General features: G+C 39.7%; 2 protein-coding genes across 2 annotated transcripts in view; one reads left to right on the top strand and one right to left on the bottom strand.

Annotated features, from left to right (window-relative positions):
- The window catches only part of Ranbp9 (RAN binding protein 9), an 81,854-nt gene extending 63,863 nt beyond the window's left edge, over positions 1–17,991 (top strand). The window contains exons 11-14 of the mRNA XM_048417438.3: positions 2,916–3,037; positions 4,551–4,702; positions 13,886–13,997; positions 17,000–17,991. Coding sequence (XP_048273395.3) covers positions 2,916–3,037; positions 4,551–4,702; positions 13,886–13,997; positions 17,000–17,130 — 517 coding nt within the window. The 3' untranslated portion in view covers positions 17,131–17,991. The remainder of the gene's footprint in view (positions 1–2,915; positions 3,038–4,550; positions 4,703–13,885; positions 13,998–16,999) is intronic.
- A 693-nt stretch (positions 17,992–18,684) lies between these two features.
- On the bottom strand, positions 18,685–22,829 carry Nol7 (nucleolar protein 7). Its single transcript, XM_048417545.3, has 8 exons — positions 22,558–22,829; positions 22,414–22,474; positions 21,484–21,542; positions 20,397–20,425; positions 20,093–20,174; positions 19,458–19,579; positions 19,114–19,191; positions 18,685–18,916 (listed from the first exon to the last, which is right to left on the bottom strand). The coding sequence occupies exons 1-8, from the start codon at positions 22,809–22,811 to the stop codon at positions 18,837–18,839; spliced, it is 765 nt and encodes a 254-aa protein (XP_048273502.1). The 5' UTR covers positions 22,812–22,829; the 3' UTR covers positions 18,685–18,836.
- Positions 22,830–24,383: the final 1,554 nt, after the last annotated feature.

Below are 24,383 nucleotides of genomic sequence, written 5' to 3'. Positions count from 1 at the left end.
TAGAAATGACCAGGGCATAGATGCCATCTTCACTGATAATGTTTGAAGAACGTCTGTGATCCACACTGGGGCCTGGAGCTATGAGTTGACAGAAAATAAAAGGGTAGAGGCTATTTGTTGTAGGTTTTTCACTTCTTGTGTGCAGAGCTCTTCTTAGGTCTTCCATTTCCTACTATGTTCTTCCCTCTAAGAAGGTATAAGGGCAAATGTTGGGCTTGGTGCATTGTCTTCCTGCCAAGGGCCATGAAAGAAGATATATCTTAATGAACATACTATGGGCCTTGACACTCGCAGATTTAACATAACATCCATGCATTTTTTAAAATCCGTGCAATTTAATTGCTGAATACAAGCATCCAAGAGCAAATTTATGTGCATTCAGCCTTCCCAGTGATATAGCATTTGAACTGGGTTCATACTAATTTGGTCCTGTAGCTAGAACAAGAAACATTGTATTTTTGTGTTCTAAATCTCATATTGAGGGAGAACCAACTGTTATCTTGGAATCTTACAGCAGATATAGTTCTGCAGGAAGGAGTCTTTTTTTAAACTTATATGTGAAAATTTAGAGATTGAAATTTCTGTGTTATCCATCATATATGAAAATCTTAAATGGTAATGGTATATGGTACAGGATCTGGGCGTGGGGTAGGCATAGAAACCTGAGAATAGTAGGAAAAAGAACTGCTGAGGAGGGTGGGTACTCATTCATGGTGGAGTTGACCTATTAGAAAACAATTCTGAATGGGAATTGTAAATATTAATTAGAACTTTATAATTGGCATTTTTGCTGTTTACAGAGTTCTGCCTTTGTTTGGCAGTATGATTGCTGTTGGTGTGTGGCAGTTTCTCTTAGATGCTACCCTCTTGACAGGAAGTTGCACAGTAAACCTTGCGTAGATGCAAGTTTGATAATGCAACATTCCTCTTTTGTAGCAGAGAAGGAAAAGACAGCAAACTTAGCAACTGCCTTTCAAACTGCTAACCAGTAAGAATTATTTGTTAGGTAATTTGTTAGGTAATGACTGTTTTGCACCAGTATTGTGAAGTCAATAAAGATATCATTAACTGTTTAAACATTTTACAGATGTGTGGCTGAATATCAGAAAGTAAATTCTTTTTTTTAAGGTCACCAATTAATAGTAAGTTGCAGAGCTGAAAGTTCTCACCAGGATTTCTGACTTAGGAACTTGTGCCTTTCCCTCCCACTGTCTAAAATGCTCCACCCACTCCTGTTCTTGCCTAAGTCCCAAGTCCAGGTGGTACTTGTGTAGGTAACCTAGATGTCATCTCATTGTCCTTGCTTTGTACCTTCACACAACGTGCTCCTTATGATTAACATTCTTCATAGCATTGATGGAGACCACTCTGGGATACATGAACTAGCTGAGCACAGGCCATTTACTCTTGGAGAATGGTATAATATCCTTAGTGCCCAACAATGAACAGGCCTCAAGACTTTTTTAAATGTAAGTGAGTGGATGGGTGAATAAATGAATTCCTCTAATACTAAATCAGGTTGTCTGAAATCTTAAAAAGCTTATATAATTAAAAACTGACAGTAAGGATTTTAAAGTTTAAAATTTATTTTACTGTTTATGAGGTTTCTCTAATAGACAGACTTTTTCATATTGAACCAGCCGTTCTACAGTCCCTAATCCTTTTTTTCATCTCCCAGGTCTGTCTTTACCTTCCAGACTTGTTGAACAGGAAACATGAGTGGGTGTGGGTGTGTAATGTGTATGTGCTCACCTCTACTCACAGACCCACAACTATTAACTAGGGGGTTATCTGTACTAGGGTTTGGATTTTGCTGCTGCTGTTTTTTTTTTCTTTGCTTGTTTGTTGTTTTTTCCTGCAAATGATTATATTTTACTTTATGATGAGAAATGCCCCTTTCCACATTTCTTCAGTTCTCACCAGTTATCTACCTCTGGGTTCAGTGTTGTTTAACTCTTTATAGGAATCATCCTAAGACTAAAGTTTTTTTTATTGTTTCTTTAGTCTAGGTGGATCTGAAAGGGCATGTATGTAGCACAAAGGTGTTGATATACAGTACAGGATGAGCACACATGAGAACTTGTCCAGAAACTATCTGACTGCTGTTGAAGAATAAAGCTTTGTTGAGCTGGGCATGATGGTGCATACCTGAGATTTCAACTACTTAGAAGGTGGAGGCAGGGGGATTGATACTGAAGGCCTAGACAACATATATCCCAGTAAAATAAAAATCAAAGTGAAAATTTTATAGTCCTTTAGAGTCACTTGACCGAAAAGGTAATCTGGAGAGTAGCAGTGCTGTTTAGGTCTAAGCTGGAAGGTGATGAGCCAGAATAGTTTGGATTTTGTTCATTTTGTTTTTTATTAGCTATTTTTGAGGTAGCATATTTTTAAATAACAAGGAAAGGGACCAAAAGCAATGTCAGTAATGACCTAGGTATGGGAAAGTCTAGAGACTTGTAAAAAGTCCACAAATAAATAATGAGGGCAAGGAAGCAGCATACTGGGTTCTCTAAGCCAGGCTTATCAGTTTGGGGAGCAAAGTTTTTCCATTAAATGCTGGAAATGACTCTTGGGGGCAATGGAGAGGGTTGTCTCAGGAAGACTCGGGGACAAGAAAGAAGTACAGATCTGAATTTGAAAAATAAATATTATGCCAAAGCATAATTTTTCATATTAATGAATGGTCATAAGAATCATGACACTTTTGCACCCATGCTCCTTCATCTCCAGGAGTTCAGGTTTGTTACAGAACAGTTATGTGCGTGTGTTAATACATTTGAGACTTAAGCTCATTTACTTCATTTGCAGATTGCTATCGTCTTATGAAAATTAGTTTTCTATAGGCTACAGTGTTGTGTAGTAACTTACCTTAAACTAATTTCTAAAATTAGGTTTGTTTTTTTCATTTCCAGTAATGATGTAGACATGGAAACAGATCACTACTCCAATGGAGTTGGAGAAACTTCATCCAATGGTTTCCTAAATGGTAGCTCTAAACATGACCACGAAATGGAAGATTGTGACACCGAAATGGGTCTGCAGTGATATTTCTTAACATTTTAAATAAAAAATGGTGGCTACAAGGTTATGTTTTTACTTGGACTGATTCACAGCTAAGCATAAGCCAGATTTCAAAGATGAAACATCTCACTTAACACTCTGAGCATAGGTTGCTGGAAAGAGCAGGCACTTTTGGGCTCTTGAGGGGAGGTGCCAGTCTTGCTGGCTCGGCTCTAGTGATACACTGTGTACTACCTCAGATGTGAAGGCTGGAGATAGAAAACATTTTTATACTCATTTCCAGTGTAGTCAGCAAGACCTTATGGTTAGAAATTACTTTGTAAATTTCAGCTAAACTGAATCTCTTAAATCCATTCATTGCAAGCATATGACATGCATAGTGCTATTCCTAGTTGTGACTTCTCCTACTTCAAAGCAACATCTTAATGATGAATTTGAATGCCTCACTTTATTTATTGTTGATAATGTCTGTGAAGTTAGATGGTCAGCTGACATCCTTATCAAACAGTGAAAATGAAACTTATTAATTATTTGTGGAATTCGCTTCATTATTAGATATCTTTTTATTTTGAGGCTGAAAGATAATTACTGAAGTTGTTTAAGGGGTGGCCTGGTTGATCTTTTCTGCTGACGTAAGACGCTCTATATCTAGAGACATGGAAACACACTGGATGGGGCAAGAGTTCTAGAGCCAGATTTACCTGAATTTGAAAGCTGCAACTGCACTTACTAGCTGCTTGACCTCAGACAGAATTCTTAACTGCTCTGTGCCTCAATTTTTTCATCTGTAAAATGGATAAAATAAATCTCCTAGGTCATTGTGAAGAGCAGATGAGTTCATCTATGAAAAATTAATTATATCAATTACTCTGTAAATATTAGCCATTCTTCATCATCATATGAATACTGTTAGTAGTGATTTTTATGGGTACAGTGTTGTCAATTGCTAAGTATTAACAATATATAAAATACTTCTAATTTTTCTTAATAGTATAAATTATTTCATAATAAGATACAATATCATCAATGTTTCTATTGGGGTCTTAACTTCTAAGAACATTTTATCTCTGTTTCCTATAGATTAAAGCCTGATAGGGAATAACTGTTTCATATTTTCATTCTCTTTCTCTCCTCTCCCTTTTTCTTCTCTCTCGTTTCATATTGTTTTGGAGAGTTCCACTTAATTTTCTATGCAAACACTAAAGGTTCTTGCCTCTAGGCGGCACTAAGTGTTGGATCCCAGACTCTTGAGACAGACAAAGTATAGCTTTGAGTTACAAAGTTCCATACAAGAAAATTTTGAATCTTTTGTGTTTAGCAGCCAGGCATGATGGTACCTGCTTGTAACACTAACCCCTGGGAGGCCAGGGCCAGCCTAATAAGAACAGACAAACATCTGTGTGTAGATAAACTATTGAGACACAATTACTAAAGAATATACAAATGTTACATTAAAAAATTAAACCATTTTTTCCTATTGTTTTTCTTTCAAAAAATAATGAAATGGCTATTTGTTTTGCTTATAGAAGTTGATTCCAGTCAGTTAAGACGCCAGCTGTGTGGAGGAAGTCAGGCTGCCATAGAAAGAATGATCCACTTTGGTCGAGAGCTACAAGCCATGAGTGAGCAGCTGAGGAGAGAATGTGGCAAGAACACAGCAAATAAAAAAATGCTGAAGGTAAGAATGTTGCTTGCTTTCTATGATAACATACCGGGGAGTAGGGGCTGTTTAGCTCGTCGTTTTAGAGGTTCCAATCTGTTCCCACTTTGTCTCCATTGTTCCTGGGTCTGTGCTGAGACAGCACCTCATCTCAGGGAGCTCAATAGAGCATAGCTGACAGGGAAAGGATGGGGCAGGAACAAACGACACACCCTTCTCAGGCAAGCCTGCAGTAACCTGTTCCTTCCAAGGAGGCGCCGCCTTCTCCAGTTTCCATTTGTCAGGTTAATTCATCGATAAAATTAGAGCCCTCATGTGTAGGTGGACTTTCTTTCCTGCCCATCAGTTCTCAAATACACAGAGACTTAATATTAATTTTAAATATGTGACCAATAGCTCAGGCTTGTTAGCTAGCCTTACAACTTAAATTAACCCATTTATATTAGTCTACATTCTGCCACGTGGAGTTACCTCTCTTTCGTTTGTACCTCCTGTTTTCTCTCCATGTGTCTCTGGCGACTCCTCTTTTCTCCCTTCTTCTTCCCATGGTTTTTATTCTGGTTCTCCCGCCTAACCTTATCCTTTCCAGCTGTTGGCCAGTCAGCTTTTTTATCATCCGAAGTAGATTCAGTAATCTACCCTTCTATCCTATCATTTCTATATCCCCTTTTTTCTTTTCAGAATGAGAACCTAGAATCTAATCTCCTTTGTTCAATTTTTTTCCCATGACCGTTACCAATAACTAGTTGTAACCCCCCCCCCAAACAATGACAAACATCACTGAATAACCAAAACTCACTGATACTCCATCTCTTGGGAATGGGGACATCATTCTCTAGTCTATTTCCTGTTGTCTGTGGGTGTTGGTATCTTTGGTGGCAACCTTGAGAAAATCAGGATACTTGTTGGGTCTTGACTGGAGCAGTTTATGAGCCTGGGTCATCTCTGCCAGCGGCTTGAAGCTGTTTTGGATGCTGACTGTAATAGAGGCATTTTGAGGTGCTAGATCACCTGGGCCATCTGTTTTCATTGGTGTCTGGTCCCTTTGTCCTGAAAATACATAAACTTTTAAAGGTATACACATGCCTGTATTAATACAAGTGTAGACTGTGTGTTGTACACAAGTTAGCCAAGGATGATTTTTTGTTTTATGCTTGAGTATGTAAAATATACATTAATATGTTTTGTAATTTTTCTTTTTCTTTTTTTTTTTGAGATTTATTTCTTTATGTCTATAGTCAGGATTTTCAGGGGGTCTTCCTCAGTCAAACCTAAACATCTTTAACCTGGAATGAATCCACAGCTTCTCATTTACTGTGGAAATAAAAACATAATCTCTCCCCCAAAGCAACATACCTTTTGACTTCCATTTTGAAATCAAGATACTTTTAAAATATATAGGTTTGTTTAATCTAGTAGCTTTAATAATCCAGTGTCTCTTAGCAGCCAAAAAATTGAAAGACAACACAATAAAATATACGATCCAGACTGTACATTTTTCCATCTTTATGTGGCCTTTTTCTTTTGTATTACTTTACTCATTCTTTTATTGTTTTATTTTAAAACTGTGGTTTTTGTTTTGTTTTGTTTCGAGACAGGGTTTTTCTCTGTAACAGTCTTAACTGTTCTGGAACTAGCTCTTCTAGACCAGGCTGGCCTTGAACTCAGAGAGATCTGTCTGCCTCTGCCTCCCATGTGCTGGGATTAAAGGGGTGTGCCACCACCTCCTGGCTAAACTGTGTGTTTTTTATGACTGTCTATGTTCATTTTCTTTTCTCTCCTAAGCCTATGTATATTTTTAAACACACTGTAACCTGTTTAGAGTTTTTTATTCCATCTGGTTCTGTCTTTACTGAGTGTCTGTATTGTTTTTTAATTACATTAGATGATTCTTAAATTGTTATATTAGTTGCTGGCATGATTCAGTTTAACAAATGGCATTGGCCACTAGCTCCTTTCCCGCTTGCTTCTCTGAGAGCTTAGCTTCACGGTGGAGGTATTGGCAGGAGCCATTTTACTGCCCCAGCACTGAGAAGTTGTTGGGTTCATAAACCACCAAATAGATGTTGCTCATAAACCCCACTTAAGTGTTTGGTAGCAGGGCCTCTTAAAAGAGCTGGACTTACTAGCTGCTAGCAGTGAGCCAAAGAAGATGCCTCTTAAAGGATCTTCTGTTTGTCGTTAATATCAAGCCTACCCAAGAAAAGTCGATTATCAGGAAGCTGTTTGGCTCTGTGTTTGTGTGCTTTTTTGTTTTGTTTTTTTAAGCTTTGTTAGGTCTTATGTGGAAATTCCGGGGCCTACATTGGAATGCCACTCATGGTTCAGTTACCTTCCAATGACTTCACTTCTACTTGGGGACCAAGTCTCCTTCCTTCCTTCCTTCCTTCCTTCCTTCTCTCCCTCTCTCTTTCCCTGCCTCCCTCTTTCCTCCTGTTTCTCTCTCTCGCTTTCTTTTTTTAGATAGGGTTTCTCAGTGTTACAGTGCTGACTGTCCTGGAACTCAGACCAGACTGGCCTCGAACTCACCACACCCAGCTTTTCAAAATTTTTATTTTCTTCTTTGTTGGGGCAGGGACCAAGTCTTACACAAATGAGATTTTGGGGAATATTTCACATTCAAACCATATCATATGTTTTCCTTTGAGACTTAGAAATGTGTTAGAGGTGCCAAGATACTGTTTTTCAAACATTGAGCAATGTCTTAGAAATTCTTAGGAATTTGTACATAGAATTTCCCCTCAGAACCTTGCCCATTTGTTAATCAACACTCGTGATGGCATTAGGCAGCTCTGATTTAGAAGAATGTTCAAGACCACAAACACATTCACAGTCTTAAGTGCCAGTTGTTCCGCACAGCGGTGCCATGCTGTGTAACTGTAGTGTGCTGCTGAACCAGGAACTTGAGGTGTGGTTTTTAGTAAACATCGTTCCAGAGTTGCAACAAATTAAATGGATTTTATGGGGATCAGTGAAGGAGTAGATTGTCTATTGTGTCCGGAATGGTTAAAATCATTTTGAAGTACCTTCTGGATATCTCAGTGGTTGATGATTAGAGGGATAAAATTTCAGTAATAAGTTAACCACAGTTTTGTGTGTCAGTTGAAGACGAACTGCTTTATTAAGCTTGATTACATTTAATTGTATTGATTTTTGAATATTTAAAATTTAAATTGTTAAAGATAAACATCACACACCAAAATTACAGAGACCCATAGACTATAATACATCTCTAAACTTCCATATAGTTAGAACAGCCATTCTGAAGCTGTGGGGCTTCACATTGGATTTAACATTTTCACTATCAAATATATTTTTATGTACTTACCCACCACCAGAAACAAACAAAATAAATCTATGTAAAAGTAAAACTAGAGATGGGAGGTGGTGGCGCACATCTTTAATTCCAGCACTCGGGAGGCAGAGGCAGGAGGCGGGTGGATCTCTGTGAGTTCAAGGCCAGCCTGTTCTACAGAGTAAGTTCCAAAACTGGCTTCATAGCTAATGGGAAACCCTGTCTCAAAAAACAAAAGAAGTAGAACTAGAAAAATAATTTGTTTTATATCCTCTTTCATAATTCCTATCTATTGCGTGTGTTCCACCCATAATCGTATTGATTCTGGCCCCTTGAATACCAAGAGCAGGAGGAGTTCATGGCCGAGAGAAACAAAGAAGAAACTAAGGATCATCTATATCCTTCAAAGACATGGTCCCAGTGACCTTCTTCCTGTGGCTAGGTCCTGTCTCCTAAAGTTTTCAGGGCTTCCAAAAGTAGCACCACCTGCTGAGACAAAGCATTAAACTTACAAGCCTATAGGAAACGTTTAGCCTAGAAAGCAAAGGGAGATGTAATTGATACGTGAGTAAAGGTTGGATATTACAGGAAAGGGCAAATGACTGCTGGCTGGTATTTGTTCTGGACCTGAACTGAGAACTCAGTGATCAGCAACTTTTAATATCAAGGTATCTACTTGCTAGTAAATATCTACTTGCATGATATCCTCAGTTAGGATGATTACAACTTATATTTCAGTAGCTAAGTTAGGAAGAGAAGTGTAGTCAACACCATCCTTGGGTAATATAACCGTTGTGTTTCTAGTGGTAACCTTCAAAATTGAGAGAAAGAGTTAAATTACTATTTCATACTAGATATAAAAGAATTGGTAGAAACAGATATTCATATATCAGGAAATGATTATCATTTTTAAATTAGAAGACTTTCTAATGGCCGGATATATGTTTGCTTACTCTTCCATTTTAAGTATGTCTCCCATGAGTACATTTGTAATGCACACTTCCGATAAGCATTGCTGTGCAGCTCTTTAGAGCCTCTTGATCAGTAGTGTTAAGAAAGTTAACATTTTAAACTCATTAACTTTTAAGGTATCTTTTTTTTTGTTGTTTTTGGTTTTTGAGACAGGGTTTCTCTGTATAGTTCTGTTCTGGCTGTCCTGGAACTCACTCTTTAGACCAGGCTGGCCTCTAACTCACAGAGATCCACCTGCCTCTGCCTCCCGAGTACTGGGATTAAAGGCGTGCAGCACCACCGCCCAGCTTTCTCTGGCCTTCATTAACTTACAGACAGAACACCATTTAACTACTGTTGGGGAGACTTCTGATACCCACAAACCCAATGCACCAGTTCATCACAGTCTGCAGGGAAACAAACCATCCCAACTTCATAGAGGAGCATGCATCCTCAGATAAAGAGCTGCTGGGCCCAGGAGGTTCCAGCTAAGCCTCAGGAAGGCCATGAGTCATTAGAGAGAAAGTAACAGTAATTTGAGGTGATAGTAACAAAATAATTCACAAAGGCCTGTGTGCCCAGCTAGCAATTTTGGTTTTTTGCAAACATCATTGTACACTTAACACAGACCTTGATGGTGTAGTCTACTGCACAGCTAGCTATACGGTGTGTGTTGTGGCTAGCAGTGCTTTATACTTTACTATTTCCTCACACACGAGTCATACTGACATGACGAGTGATGTCAGTAGGTAATAGAAACTGCCCAGCTACATCATAATCATAAGGGATCACCTTGTATGTGCAGACTGTCAGTGATGCAGACCCTGTATGCGGAACAGTTTCACACACAGAATAGTTTGAAGTTAAGGTAAAATTTTTCTATAATTTTTGATGATGGGGCACTGTTTCTTTTTCCCTTCACATGTCCCACTCTAAATGGTCAGGTCTTGCAGCTGTGGGCAGCCCACAGCGTCTCCAGTCTTCCTTTCCTCTTTGTGTGTCATCTTTGTTCTTTGTTCCTGAGAGCCTGTTCTTTCCAGTAGCTCCCAGGGAAGCTGCCTCAATTGGTTGGTTTGGCAACCATTTTTTGATCAGCCTTGTGACTCAGATGTGTAATCATGGCTTCAAGGTGCTTTAAGTCCAGCAGCTGAGAGAGAAATAGAGCCAGCTCAGATTTACACTATGGAGGAGCTGCTCTGGCTCTTAGTCAGAATTGAGTAGTTTGAGACTCTGCATTTCCCTCAGAAGTTATTTCCATTGAAGCAATTTTTTTTCTTTAAAATGAAGCATAACCTGGGATGGCATCATATTTTCTCCCACGTGCACATATTTCACCTGACTAATAATTACGGTGGTTCTCTTTTGTCTTCTTAAAACAAGGTCCCACCACGTGGTCCCTGCCGGCCTCTTAGCCTTCAGACCTCTTCCCTCAGCCTCCCAAGTATGAGCTGTCTTCCATGACTTGTGAGATTTTGGTTTAATTTTGTTGTATCTGAAAGTATTTCTTCCAGATTCTATGCCTTATTTATAGATAGTTTTGAGGTGGTTATGTGACTTGTCCTTTGTGCATTGCTGTTTTGATTTTATGTCAAGGCGTTTTTGTGACACCTTATATACATGCATCTTTGTTTCTTTAAAGATTTTTCCACTGAGAAAATTTTTTAGAAATTACTGAGAAAGGCTATTAGTGTTACCTTGACTCATGCTGCTTGATGCTAGTTTGCATCCCAGAAACTTTGTACCAGTGAGCAACAGTGGTGGTAATGGATGACAGAAGTGGCGTGAGGTAGGGCCTTCATCCTGTCCTAGGGTAACACTGATTACAGTTTTAGAATTGGTACTTTTCATAGCATTGCAGGGCAAAAACATTCATATTGCTTTCCTAATTTCATTTGTGTTTCTTAACTTTGGACTTTCTAGGTGTTTATGCTTGAGAGTTTGATGCTGGTTTTCTTGCTTAGAGCTTTATTCTGCTTCTAAGCCTGTGGCTCTCAATCTGTGGGTTGTGACTCTTTTGGGGATCATATATTAGATAATCCTGCATTATGATTTATAACAGTAGCAAAATTACAGTTGCAAAACAACAACAAAAATAATCTTGTGGTTGGGGGTCACCACAACATGAGGAACTCTAGCACAAATAATAAAAACCCAGAGATAGCTATTGGGGTTCAAACTGAAGATCAGAAAAGCAAAGTAGCCAATCACTAGAAAGACCTTTTACCTCTACCAAATCTTCAGACCAAAAGGGTGAGATTCTGTCTTCACGAATCCTCAGACTCCACACTCCTGTGAGTTCTTGTCTCTTCCCCTTTATATTCCTCTCTCCACCTAGCTATATTGTTCCTGTCTCCACCTCCCTAGTGCTGGAATTAAAAGTGTATGACTTCTGAATACTGGGATTAAAGGTACGTACCATAACTCCCTGACCTCTAGTGCCTTAACTTTGCATTTTGATCTTCAGGCAAGCTTTATTAATATACAAATAAAATATCACTACAAAGAACTGTATTAAGGGTCACAGCCTTAGAAAGGTTGAGAAGCACTAAGCTGTATTTTGTGATGTTTTCTGTGAGTCTTTTCAAGTCAAGTCTAATCCCTGCTAGGCTTCTTTCTTTAAAGTTCCATTGCCCCCCTTATGGAAAACATGTTTTCATCATGCGGTATTTGGAGTATTTTAGAATCTAGCTCCTCCTTAGCCATGCATTTTTCTTTCTCTTAGCCACCATTTACATGTTTCCGTTAGGTCAGTAGAAATATGCTAAATGCAGTGATTAGGTTCTGGTCGTTGCTGTGTGCCCTGTCTTGCAGCTGTGCTCACCCAAATAAAAGGAAAAATTGACACTTACTAATGCCTAGATTCTAAGGGACCCTCCTCGATCTTAATGTACTGTGTGATCCTCACCTTTCACTGTGCCTCAGTTTGCATCTGTAGGGTGGGCACACCAGCCTCAGGTGAAAGCAGTTGAGGTGATCTGTGTCTGAAATGTTGTCTTATAGATTATTGGCCAGCAGTAATTCATTACAGCTCTTCTGTGAGTTTTTGTTCTTAAATACTAAAGGAGGTTGAGATTTTGAGGCTTCAAAATCTGCCTTTTTGGTGGTGTCATGGTGTAGATCCATGACTAGTTTTATACTTAGTTCTTTGTACTAGTCACTCATTGGACATATTTTTGGTATATTTTATAAAATGTACCTATATTGTGGCAATGACACCTCATTAGATGGCTGTGGTTTGCCTGGTAAATTAGTGTTGCTGAGAGCATAGTCTTGAGAAATAAGATGACTAATAGTAAGTTAGGTCTGTGGGATATGGACTGTTCTTTGAATAGCTGGAGGTGGAGTGTGGCATAGGAAACATAACCACTAGTTGTTAGATACAGAAGCATAGTCAGTACTGTAAGAAGCAGTTATTGTTGTCAATCAGGTCCATAGAGGCTTTCTACATCCAACACCTATGAGTAGTTACTGGTAACTCTAAATGGTTTATTAAGAAATTTCTATGTTTCTATAACTCTTGGTATGATTGGGGCTATCTAACCTGAATGAAATACTCAGTAATACAAGCCAGTCGTATGTGTACTTAGTGGCATATATATTCCATTTGTAGCCTCAGACCAACTTCAGATTGTGTCATGGATTGTGTGAATGACATGAGACTAAATACAACTGACCAGGAAGTATCCCCCCACCCCCACACCCTGCTTTAGCAAACGTTTAGTAATATTGGATAAGGGGAATTGAGTTGCTTGAACAACTAAACCTAGAGATGTTCCTCAGAAATTTGTAGCACACACTATTTTCAGAGTGCTGAGGTTACCAGTTCGTGAGTTTATACTCTGTGCCACCCTTTGTATGTCTGTGTTGGCAATGGAGTCTCTTGTTCATTCATAGTTGGTTTTTATTCATTTGTATATGTGTGTAGAATATTACTTTGGGTCAGTCTGTTGACTTACAGAAGCACTAAAATTTGTCTTAGTTACGATTCTATTGCTGTGAAGAGACACCATGATCAAAGCAGTTCTTAGAAAAGAATTCAACTGGGGGCTTGCTCACAAAATGGAGAGGTGTGGTGCTTGAGCAGCAACTGAGAGCTGTACATCGTGATCCACAGGCAGCAAGCAGCAGAGAATCTGGGCCGTGGTGTAGGCTTTTGAAATTCCCAGTGACAACCTCTAACAAGGCCACACCGTATCCCCTCCCTAACAGTTTCCCTTACTGGGTACCTATCATTCAAATATAAGAACCTAGGGAGGACCATTCTCATTCAGACTACCACAGGACATCACTAACTTTATTAGTTCTTATACAGTCTGTGCAGTAGCATCTCTTTGTAATCACATCAAATGATGAAAACTGTTGTTTTAAGACACTGTTTTATTATCCTAGGAGCTAGAGAGCAAGCAGGTAGTACTGCTTATACTTGAAGCCAGTGTTTGAAACTATCACATCTTCCGTGGTAAGAGAGAAAGTGAGAAGAAAGCTATATGCCAATTGTTTTAAAGTTGTAAGAGAAGTTGTTTCAGTGTAGTTGCAAATAATATACTGAATGTTTACAAGATCCATCTTGGCTTTATTTTTTTCCACTACTAAACTTGAGAAGGCTATTCAATGAGATTTGTCCAGTTCTCACATTTGTTTAGAATTAAGGCAGTCTTACTCATTAATGTCAATTTTACATCAATGGTCACGTGGTAAAGCACCTGGATGTTTGATCTCTTCTTTCTTTTTCTTTCTCTTTTTGTTTTTCAAGGCAGGGTTTCTCTGTACCTTTGGAGCCTGTCCTGGAACTAGCTCTTGTAGCCCAGGCTGGCCTCGAACTCACAGAGATCCGCCTGCCTCTGCCTCCCAAGTGCTAAGATTAAAGGCGTGTGCCACTACCGCCTGGTGTACCTCAACCTTTCAACCTAGAACCACTGTGAACACATCACCTGAACTGACATTGTTTTCAACAGGACGCATTCAGTTTACTAGCATATTCAGATCCTTGGAACAGTCCAGTTGGAAATCAGCTAGACCCAATTCAGAGAGAACCTGTGTGCTCGGCTCTCAACAGTGCAATATTAGGTAAGTAACTAAAGCAAGGCATTGCCCTAACATTTGTTTCAGCAAAACAGTTCGGAACATTTTAATCTTTTTAAAATACTGAAAATTTCCTCTACACCAGATTACATGAATTCTGATGAAATAAATATGGTAAGATGCTGAACTATATCTTGGAGTGTTTCAAAATAGTTTTTGTCTGCACATATATAAGCACTTAGGATTAGGTAATTGAGTAGTTTTTGTGTTTAAGTGAAAAACCCTACCATAGAGGCACCCTGTAGCCAATAGCCCACACTCTGGGCCTGGGAATAACAGTCTTTTAAATTCTCTCAAGTACTAGGCCAGCTCCTTCTCCTGTATCATTATTGGGGTGATTTGAAATTGGAGAAAATATGTGATCTTGACCGACCCAGGTGAAAAAGGTGGCTTTATATTGATAATATAGGAAAGTACAGAACCTTCCTATCTCAGTAGCTGTGTTTAGTGGGTTGATTAAAACTTGTTTTGACTGCTGGGGAAGGAATTTGGGCATTTTATAAAGAGTTCTGATAGTTGCTCTACAGGAAAGTGAGACTAGAAGGGTGTCACTTGACTGAGTACTCAGGAGTCAGAGCTGGTACTACCCTGAATACTGCATTCTGCTCTTTTTGATTCGGGGTATTTAAAAAAGGAATGAGGGTAACCCGAGTTCCCCACATCATAGCTTCTGTCTTAAGATAAAAGCAGTACCAACCCCTGGACTCAAACATTTGCATTCAGATTAACCAGTCACTTAGGTGGAGAGGCTTTATCAGTGTGTATGGGAACCTATTGTTTGGTAAGTTTCTGTTCCTATCAATATGTCACTGCAGTTGTGATAGTAATTACATACTGAACAAATACTTCTATGCAGATTCTGTAGTTGCGCTCCCATGTAAATGTTACCAAGTTGATCTGCACATAAAGCTTAATTTCTGAGCTGTTTTCGTCAAAGGTAATTTAGATAAGGGTTATTTTACATCTGACTTTAGACTCTTCTCCAATAAGACTTCATTCCAGTTTTGAACTTTGTACTCTTACTTGGCCTGGTAAAATTTAGAAGATTTTTAGTCACGTGTTTCAGTTTTTAAAAGGTGACAGACAGCACTGTCACATGACTAATGTGGACATCAGTACTTGTATTGAAGGCTAATTAATATTCATTGCAAGAATGTAAATGAATCCATGAATGCTCATTCTTATCCTAAGTTTGATAAGGGTCAATACTACCATTTGGGAATAAGAATAGTGGCCTTTGTGTTAGCTTCTTAAATTAGGGTTTGTATGTAGAATAATATGAATTTGGTTTGTGTGTTGTATTTTCAGTGGCCATATAAGATCAACTCTTGAAAAAGTAAAAATCTAGTAACAGTGCTGACAGGAATAGTGGCTTACTATAATTGTCTTTTTGAAACTACTGCATTGCAGGTAGTTACAAACATCTGATTGCCAATTTTCTTGTGGCAGTATTTAACATCTTGAGTTCTTCAAATCAAATGCTTAGGAACATTATCCAAGATAGAATTGCTAGGCTGGGCCTGGAGGCTTAAAACTAGCCTGTTTTACATAAGACTTTTAGACCAGACAGGACTCAGTGAGACCCTGGGCATGGGAAAGCTATAAATAATGCTTGCATTAAAAATGATAAATTTAAACAATCTTGTGGATGACTGTATCTTTTGTGCTACTAATGAGCAGACCTATATGTAATGCATAATGTATTAACTATGTATTTTATGTATCTTCAAAGCTTAAAGATCCTTAAAACCAGAGGCCTCCTTTGATCAAAGTACAATCATGAACTTGGTGCTCACTTGAACCTTCCTTAGGTTTTAAAAATAGTAATCATTTTTCCTTTGTATTTATCAATAATCAGTATTTTAATAATCTTAACTCTTAACCCTCAGATCACTTTTTAACCTGCTCCATGCTTTTATTCATGACTTATTTATTATCCCTTGTACATTAAGCCCTTAGCTTACTTTTCTGTGGTTTTTATGGTTCATTCAATTTTGTTTTTTGTTTTGTGATGTCTTGCAAACTAAACTGAGGCTGTAGGTAATCAGAGAGTTTGACAGCCACTGTCATGGCTTTGCCCTGTAGACTTTGCCTGCAGAGGATTGATTAGTTTCCCTAACTGATCTGGACACTATCTCCAGAGAGATTTACTAGCTTAGGGGTGGGTTCTGTCACCCTTAGTTCACTTCATCTTTGGTGCATCAGAATTTTACTGCATTTTTAATGAGGAGGAAGAGGCAGGCAGATCTCTTGAGATTCAGACCAGACTGGTCTACATAGTGAGTCCCTATCTCAAAAACAAAACAAAACAAAACTACACCTGTCTGAAGGTTAATATGTATCTCCCAAGAAATATTCTATTTATTAAAACGTTGGAACTAATGATTAGAAGTTAATCTCTTCAGTTCTAGGGTGAACTTTGCTCTGTATTTTGACAGCCGTTCACTTGCTTCTGAATAACATTTGCCAGAGTGCCTTAGAGGTAGCTCTGCAGCCCTCTCTGGACTTTGGAAACTAAATATAAACGTGGAACTGCCTTTTCTTGCTAATGTTAGCTGGTCTTGGCTAAGTAAATAGGTAGTAGGATTTTCCTTATTTCAGCCCAAAATGTCAGCTAGGTTACATCTTTCCTATCATGGTTAAACAGAGAATGAAAAAGTTGAGTTATATTCTTTAAAAATCTAGTTCTGGCCAGTGTGGTAGTACACACCTTTGATTCTAGCATCAGGCAGAGGCAGGTAGGTCTCTGAATTCCAAGCCAGAGAGGAATATGAAGTAAGATAATTTATTAAAAATAAATTTAAAAAAGAAAAAAAAAACTTAGTTATGCAAGAACTTTTCTTAGGAATATCATTCTGCCTTGTCATCAGGTAGTTCCGATCCTCAAAGGCACTGATGTAGCAAATGTTGTATTTCCCTGATTGAAAGATGGTTTTTAAAATGGTTTGTTAATTGCTATTTCCATATTTTAATCCTTTTTTCCTTAGAAACCCACAATCTGCCAAAGCAACCTCCACTTGCCCTAGCAATGGGACAGGCCACACAATGTCTAGGACTGATGGCTCGATCAGGAATTGGATCCTGTGCATTTGCCACAGTGGAAGACTACCTACATTAGCTATGCACTTCAGGAGCTCACACTTACATTGTGGCAAATAGTCAACATGGAAGTAGACCGGCTCTGCTGATTTGAAATTTAGATTTTTTTAATTATGTACTGGGGACAGGTTTTTGTCGCTTTACATTGCTTCCTAGTTTACAGCATGATGCAAATGATTTTCTAACTTAGTGTTAGGAGAAAATATTTTCCATCTTTTAACCTCTTAGTTGTCTAAGAGTTAAATATTACTGAATTTCAGACGTTCAAATTGATCATCAGAAATCCTTTAAACAATTACCTAAAAGAAACCAAAAATCCTGCCTTCTTTGTTGGGGGGAGAAGGGGGGAGGAAATGGAACAAGTTGTGTTTGTGTTAGCATGTGGGTGATGTAAACTACAAATTGGGAGCTGTTCCGACCCCCGCTCCTGTGTAAGCATTCAATCAGTGTAACTTGCAAAATGCATAAACATCCGACAGTTTGAATTTAATAGTGTTGATGGAAGAAATCATTTTTAATGTGTACTGTAAAACTTGAAATACTCAGGAGCTGAGTGAGTATGTTTGTTGCTACTTACAATCCCGACCTGTTAGTCCCAGTAATTTTGTTTTAACATGGTCTTTTTCAACTTTGTTTCCTGTTTAACTACAGATGACTTCTGTTGTAGACTCACAAGTTTAACTGTTGTATTATAACAGTATTACATGTCAACAGTGTGGTTATGACCTTTATTTATATAAAAACCAAATATTTAGTCAATTTACCGTGTCTTAATTTAATCTTTGTACACCTTCCATTTTTAAGTGCTTAAATGAGTACTATATTGCAATAAAAATGTAGTGATATAATTAACCAGCCATTAAAAATTTACTTCTACAGATATTAGTGTCAGTTGAATTTATGTATTAGGTTCTCATATACTTTTTAGAGCAATTTATAGTAATGATTCTTCCTATCAGCCCAAGTTAACAGTCTAAAATTGCCTTCAGGTGATTGCACTAGTCAAACCTGATACTGTGTGTGCAAAGAAAAACAGGAATTTATCAAGTATTATAACTACCAACCAAGCAAACTCCCAAACTAATTAAAATTTGAAAAGCTGTTCCAGGGCCGGCAAGATGGCTCAGCAGTACTTGCTACCACTTCTGGTGACTTGAATTCAACCTCTGGAACCCACATGGTAGGAGACAGAAATAGAAATTGTTCTCTGACACACCATGCATGTATGCATGCACACACCTTTTTCTTTAAAAAAAACAACAACAACAACAACAACAAAAAACCCACATATTTCAGATTTAGTCCATTGCTAGACAAAGGTGCTGGCTGAAGTTTAAGCCCCAACACACATTTATTTTCCTACTCTTGGGATTCTCCACCCCCCCCCATGGTTTTTAACAATGACAAACTACATCTACAATACCAGAGTAACTTTTCAGCTGTACTGAAAACTTCATGGACAGTCTCTTTTTTATCCCTCTTCTTGTGCCCACAAGGATGAAAATACCTTTTTAAAACTGTTTTTCCCTCCAAGATGATCAAAAGTATTCTATAAAGAAATATAGCCAGCTGCTTTCCCAGACAAAAAGGTTTATGGTTTTTTTCTTAATGATCCTTTACAATGATTTATGAATGACTAGATTTTGAAAAAAAATCAGTGTTCTCCATACCAAATAACCTTAAATTATATACATATAAATCATCATCATTTAGCTTTATTTCATTTCACTTATAACTTTTCTTTTTCATCTTTTTGGCCATCCAGCGTTTTTTAAACCTCTTGGCATTTTGTTGTTTCTTAGCACCTACAAGAGGACAAGAGGAATATTCAATAAGTATTAGTTAAAACCCCGAGAAACATAAAATTCAGATTTTTTGGAGTGTAGTTTACAAAAATGGATACACTATAAAAGTAGTTTTTTTAGTTTATAATGACCCATCTCCTTCCAAAAACATTTCCTTTGTAAAATAACTAGAGTCAAGAGAGGACGTTCCAGCTTACCCCATGTGCTATTGAGAAACTGGGCTGCAGCTCTTTTCACTGGTAGCCTCTTGTTGTTCTGGGACAGGAACTTGTTCACTAAAGGGGAGAATCAGTTAATCATTTCTTTGTCATCGTGAGAGCCAGACAATCAACAATCAGACAGATGGAGTCTATAAGAAAATTACCAGCCGGGCGGTGGTACACGCCTTAAATCCTAGCACTTGGGAGGCAGATCTCTGAGTTCGAGGCCAGCCTGGTCTACAAGAGCTAGTTCCAGGACAGACTACAAAGATACAGAGAAACTCTGCCTTGAAAAGCCATAAATAAATAAATAAATAAATAGTTTAAAAAAAAAGAATTACCAGTAGTCCTCTTGGATTCTGAACCATATAAACAATTGTGGATAAAGTGTTTGGCTGCTTCTTGCCTTGAATCTCTCAGATCTTGATCTTTTAGTCTTACAGCCAAGTAGCTTTTAGTTTGACTGGTGAAAATACAAAAGGTCAAAATGAATTAGAAGGCACATGCTCATTCTCTTATGTAATTGTGGGTCTGTGTCTGCATGCACGGGTGTATATACATATGTATGTACACACGTGTAGTACTGGGGGAGGGTCAACCCAAGGTGTCTCACTAAACAAACACTACCATTCAACCACATCCTTAACCCAACTTTTTACTTGGGGATAGGGAGAGAGGATTGTCAAACCCAGGGCCTCACAAATGCTGGGCAGGGACTCTAGAACGCCTAGCTCCTACATGACTTCGTTTTGAAATAGTCATTTTGTTCTTATCAACTGTATTTAAATAATTGTATGAGTTATACAATACAGATAAATCACATGCTAAGAAAAGAAAATAAGAAAATGCATTAACATATTTTAAGGCAGCAAGTAATATTTTTCTACAAACAACCCAATCTGATACACTACTATCTCCTCAAGCTTTTCAAAGGAAACTTCACATCCCACCGGGAAAACAGAACAAAACTCATTACCTGTCAGACTGTACTTTTTGTATTTTAACTTTCTTGGAGTTTCTTCCTTTTGCAGTAAGTTCGCCTCTCTTTTTCGAATTAACTGAAAAATTAAGATCCATTTTATTAATAGTATATAAATTAACACTCCATGGCACACACTTCAGTGACTCATATACCATGTTGAGTGCAGGTTTTATTTGGAAGAAAAAATGGGGAATGGTGTAAAGCCAACTTTGGCCAGGCCTAAGGGCCACAAACAGCCAAGAATACCTGCAATTCCTCACCCTTACATGAAAGTTACTTAAATGAGAACAATTCATACCTTTTACATTTCCTGGTGATTTCTTTAGTCTATGGAAAGAAAAAAAACAACAAAAGCTCAGAATGGCAGACAGTAAGAATTCTCAAAACAAGTAACACATAAGATCCCCTTCCGACTTTCATGACCACTACCCTTAATTTTCACTCATCATGCCACACAGCATGCCACCAACTCAGTAACTACACTAGCATAGAATGTCTTCTCAGAATTCAATCTGTTAGTGGGCATCTAAAAGTATGCTCAAGATTCTGAAACATAACTTAGCACTCCAGGTACCAAGTGGTGCTTATCTCAGTAATGAGAAATCACAGATCATTCAACCGTGTGGACACTGGAGACAAAAGGTGAGCTTCAGACAACTATCAAATGGCAAAACTGCCTCAGAAATGAATTACAGAAGGAACTGTACTGATCACAGAGGAGAAAGTGATGAGGGAGGGTGACACTTGGTTATGTAAGACAAGGGTGTTACCAAACATCTGCTTACATGCCTCATAGAATTCAAAATAATAGGAAAGATAACCAACTATTCTGTTTAAAAAAAATTTCAGCGTTTACACTAAAACCAGGTGTGGTGTTGGATTTAATCCCAGCACCAAGATGCAGAGGCAGACAAATCTGAGTTCGAGGACAGCCTGCCTGGTCTACAGATGGAGTTACAGGGCAGTCAGAGCTACACAGAGAAACCATATCTAGGAAAACCAAAGAATGTACCAAGGAGTGCCAAGAAGTAGAGGAGTGAACTCAATAGAGCTTAAATGTCATGGAAATAGACAGCCATAGCTCAAGCTTTGGGTATAAGCACAGACCTCAGGGTGAAGCTCCTAAATGAAATGGGAATGAGGAAGGGTGGTAGCAGGTAAAACCAGCTTAAGAAAAGTTTGGATTTTAAGAGTTTGTGGTTAAGTGCCTGCTGGACCACTAAATAGAAAAGGTCACTTGACCTTGACCTCCGATTCTGCCCCAGGACAAGTGCTGGACAAGATGTTTACTTGTAGGACTGGGATTGGGAACTCCAAAACGACTCTAGCTTTTAAGTTTGGACAAATCAAAGATTGCCTTACAGAAGTAAAAGCCTATTACTTACTCAGCCTCTGAAGCTGTAGTTAGTTGCTGTAAAATAGTATCTGGAAGCAGCTTTCTTTTCTTTTGGAATAAAGACATTTGGAGATAAGTTAAAAGTGATGTTCAGGTATTCTCAGAGTTGCTTTTAAAGTTACTCATTTCGGTGTCTGGCAATGGTGGCTGACACCTTTAATAACCCAGGCAGTGGGGCGGATCTGTGAGTTCGAAGCCAGCCTGATCTACAAGAGCTAATTCCAGGGCAGGCTCCAAAGCTACAGAGAAACCCTGTCTGAAAAAATAAAAACAAAACAACAAAAAAGTTATTCATTTGGGCCAAACATCGGTGGTGCACGCCTTCAATCCCAGCACTCTGGAGGCCGCGGGAGGCGGATGTCTTAAATACAGAGTGAGTTCCAGGACTGTTACATAGAGAAACCCTGTCTCAAAAAAGCAAGACAAAAAAATTTACTCGTTTCAAATACTGCATCCAGACCAACATTGCCCTGCGACTTCTAAGCCAAGACTGGGTTTACAAAGCCCAAAACATTCTTTGTAATTGTGCCCACAGTAGCTCAACGTTCAGGTGTCCCTGTTATGAATAGAAAGGTATCAGACACGGCCACTTTGAAGTCAAATCTCTGGGATATGAAATAAGGAATCGTCTGTGTATGCCATTTTTACTTTACAAGTCACTTAAATCTTTGGAGTTCTAGTTTTAGACTTAAAAAAAAAAAAACACAACCTCTGGAAGCCTAAAAGACCAATACTTCAAGGCCAGGTGAGTGTCAGCGCTTCCACGCCCACGCTGAACTAGGGCAAGACACCAAGAAACATCAGCAGCCCTTGCCCCGCTCCAATATCCTATACCCTCCACCCACCCCCAAAAAAAAAGTCCCGAGCAAGGGAACTCTCGCCCCGTCGTGTTTCCAAAGCGACACAGCCCGCCCCCAACCTTCTGTTCGATGAACAGCTCCTCGCGCCGCTTCCTCTTCTCCTTCAGCAGCGTTTTATCCCTGGAAGAAAAGGGGACAGGTAGTCAGCGCCGGACGAGCCTAGGAAGTCGCCGGTCACCCCGTTCCCGCCGCGGGCATCGCACCTCCGTGCACTCTCACGCACGCGCAGCTCCTCCTCCCTAGCTTCCGCCTGAGCATGGGCAAAAGTCAGTTCCTCGGGGGCTTCGTCGTCCCCATCCTCGTCCTCGTCCAGCGGCTCGGCGGCGGCGCCGCTGCTGGGCTGCCCGAGGAGCAGGCCATGCTCCGCCTCTTCCTCCTCCGAGGCCGGCTGGTCCTCGTCCACCATCGCCTCCGCCGGCGCGGGGACCCGCGACGGACGCGGCCGGAGCTGCACCATGGCCAACGGGAAGAAGGCTGTCTGACCCTTGACCCGGAAGCAGCCGCTAGTTGTGCGCGCCGCGCGCTCTCCATGCCCCCTGTTGGTTCGGAGGCCACAAGACGCGCTGAAGCGCGTGCGCGGAAGGAGGGCGGGGTTCCCTAAGGCTGTTGCGACCCGGAAGACCATCTAGGTAGAAAGGGAACGGACATCGCGTTATTCAGTGTGTTCCCTGTTATTTTTGTTGTTGCTGTTGTTGTTCCCACGTTGGTCTTTTCTATGGAACAGCGGCGGCAAAGGCGAAATAAATGCTTAATGGCCTTCTGTATTCTGGCCATTCACGGCCCTGTGTTCTCTGTCTCTTATCCGTTTTAGAATAACAAATGATTCTGCATTCCCTATTCAGGAACTGTATCTTGTTGTCTGTGGTACATTATTTCCGTTGTCGACTTGATTGGTTAAATAAACATCCGTGGGGAGTCATGGAGTCTTGAGTGAATGTGTATTGTTGACATGGGCAGAGCCCTGTCAGTGTCAAGGACCCCAGTGCCTCAGACCCATGGGAATGGCAAAGCCTTCCTGTGCCAATATTGACTGTGTGCAAAAACTGGCAACCACAGCTCCCTCCTCCTGGGGGGTTGCAATTGGAGGCAGCTCCCCTAGAGACCTCCCACGGAGACAGCTGAACTCCTCCTCCTTGTGCTGCACACAATAACTTTGCTGCGTTTCCAGGTTGCACAGAAGGTGCTCTCTGTCAGTGTCACAACCAACCCGACTCCTTTTCTGGATGTGTTTCTGTCGTTTGTTCCATGTATGTCGTTTCTTCATTTCCAGCACCCAGCGAACCAGCGCTCACTGCATGCATTAATGAGGCACCCCCTTTGGATGTGCCTGTGGGGAGTTCCCGGAGAGGATTAGCTGGGGAAGAAACACCCTGAATGTGAGAAGCAGACTGTATACAAAGGGGATGGGGGTCAAGCACAATACTGGGAGTCCTTTTCTCTGCTTTCTGGGCAGCTGCAGACCAAGTCACTCCCTCTAGCACTGTCTCTGCTATGCTGCATTCCTTTGGACTGGCAGCCCAGATAGACTTTTTTTTTTCTATTGATTTTATTGAGCTCCACATTTTTCTCTGCTCCCCTCCCTGCTCTTCCCCTCTCCTTCAGTCCTCTCCCTTTGTCCCCATGCTCCCAATTTACTCAGGAGATCTTGTCTTTTTCTTCCCATGTAGATTAGATCCATGTATATCTCTCTTTGAGTCCTCATTGTTGTCAAGGTTCTCTGGGATGTAGAAAAATGTAGAGCTCAATAAAAATCAATTTTAAAAAAAGGTGAGACAACCCTTCAGGGTTTCTGCCTCATGAAAGAGTCTGCCAGATATTCCGCAGGGTACAGAAGAAAGTGACTGACAAACTGCCAATGTAGGCGAAATAGTCTTTAAAATTTCCTGCTTTGTGGAAAAGTCTGACAGATACTATGGGCCTGTAGGCTGAAGATTGATGCCTCACATTACAGAAGAACTTTGGGTGACTTGACTGTCCAGGCAGCGAGATGTCTCTGTCAGTTCTAATTTTGGAAGACGGCTTACAATGT

The sequence above is a fragment of the Myodes glareolus genome, chromosome 14 (genome assembly GCF_982192425.1).
Source record: "Myodes glareolus chromosome 14, mMyoGla1.1, whole genome shotgun sequence".
Lineage (NCBI taxonomy): Eukaryota > Metazoa > Chordata > Mammalia > Rodentia > Cricetidae > Myodes > Myodes glareolus.
Note: the sequence above shows the minus strand (reverse complement) of the source record. Positions and strands in the feature narration are given on the sequence as shown.

Excerpts from the sequence above, each read along its gene's own strand:
- Nol7 (XM_048417545.3), bottom strand. The coding sequence starts at position 22,811 with ATGGTGCAGCTCCGGCCGCGTCCGTCGCGGGTCCCCGCGCCGGCGGAG. Across the intron at positions 20,175-20,396 it reads ATCACCAGGAAATGTAAAAG|TTAATTCGAAAAAGAGAGGC; the intron begins GTATGAATTGTT and ends TTAATTTTTCAG. Across the intron at positions 18,917-19,113 it reads GTTTCTCAATAGCACATGGG|GTGCTAAGAAACAACAAAAT; the intron begins GTAAGCTGGAAC and ends GTCCTCTTGTAG.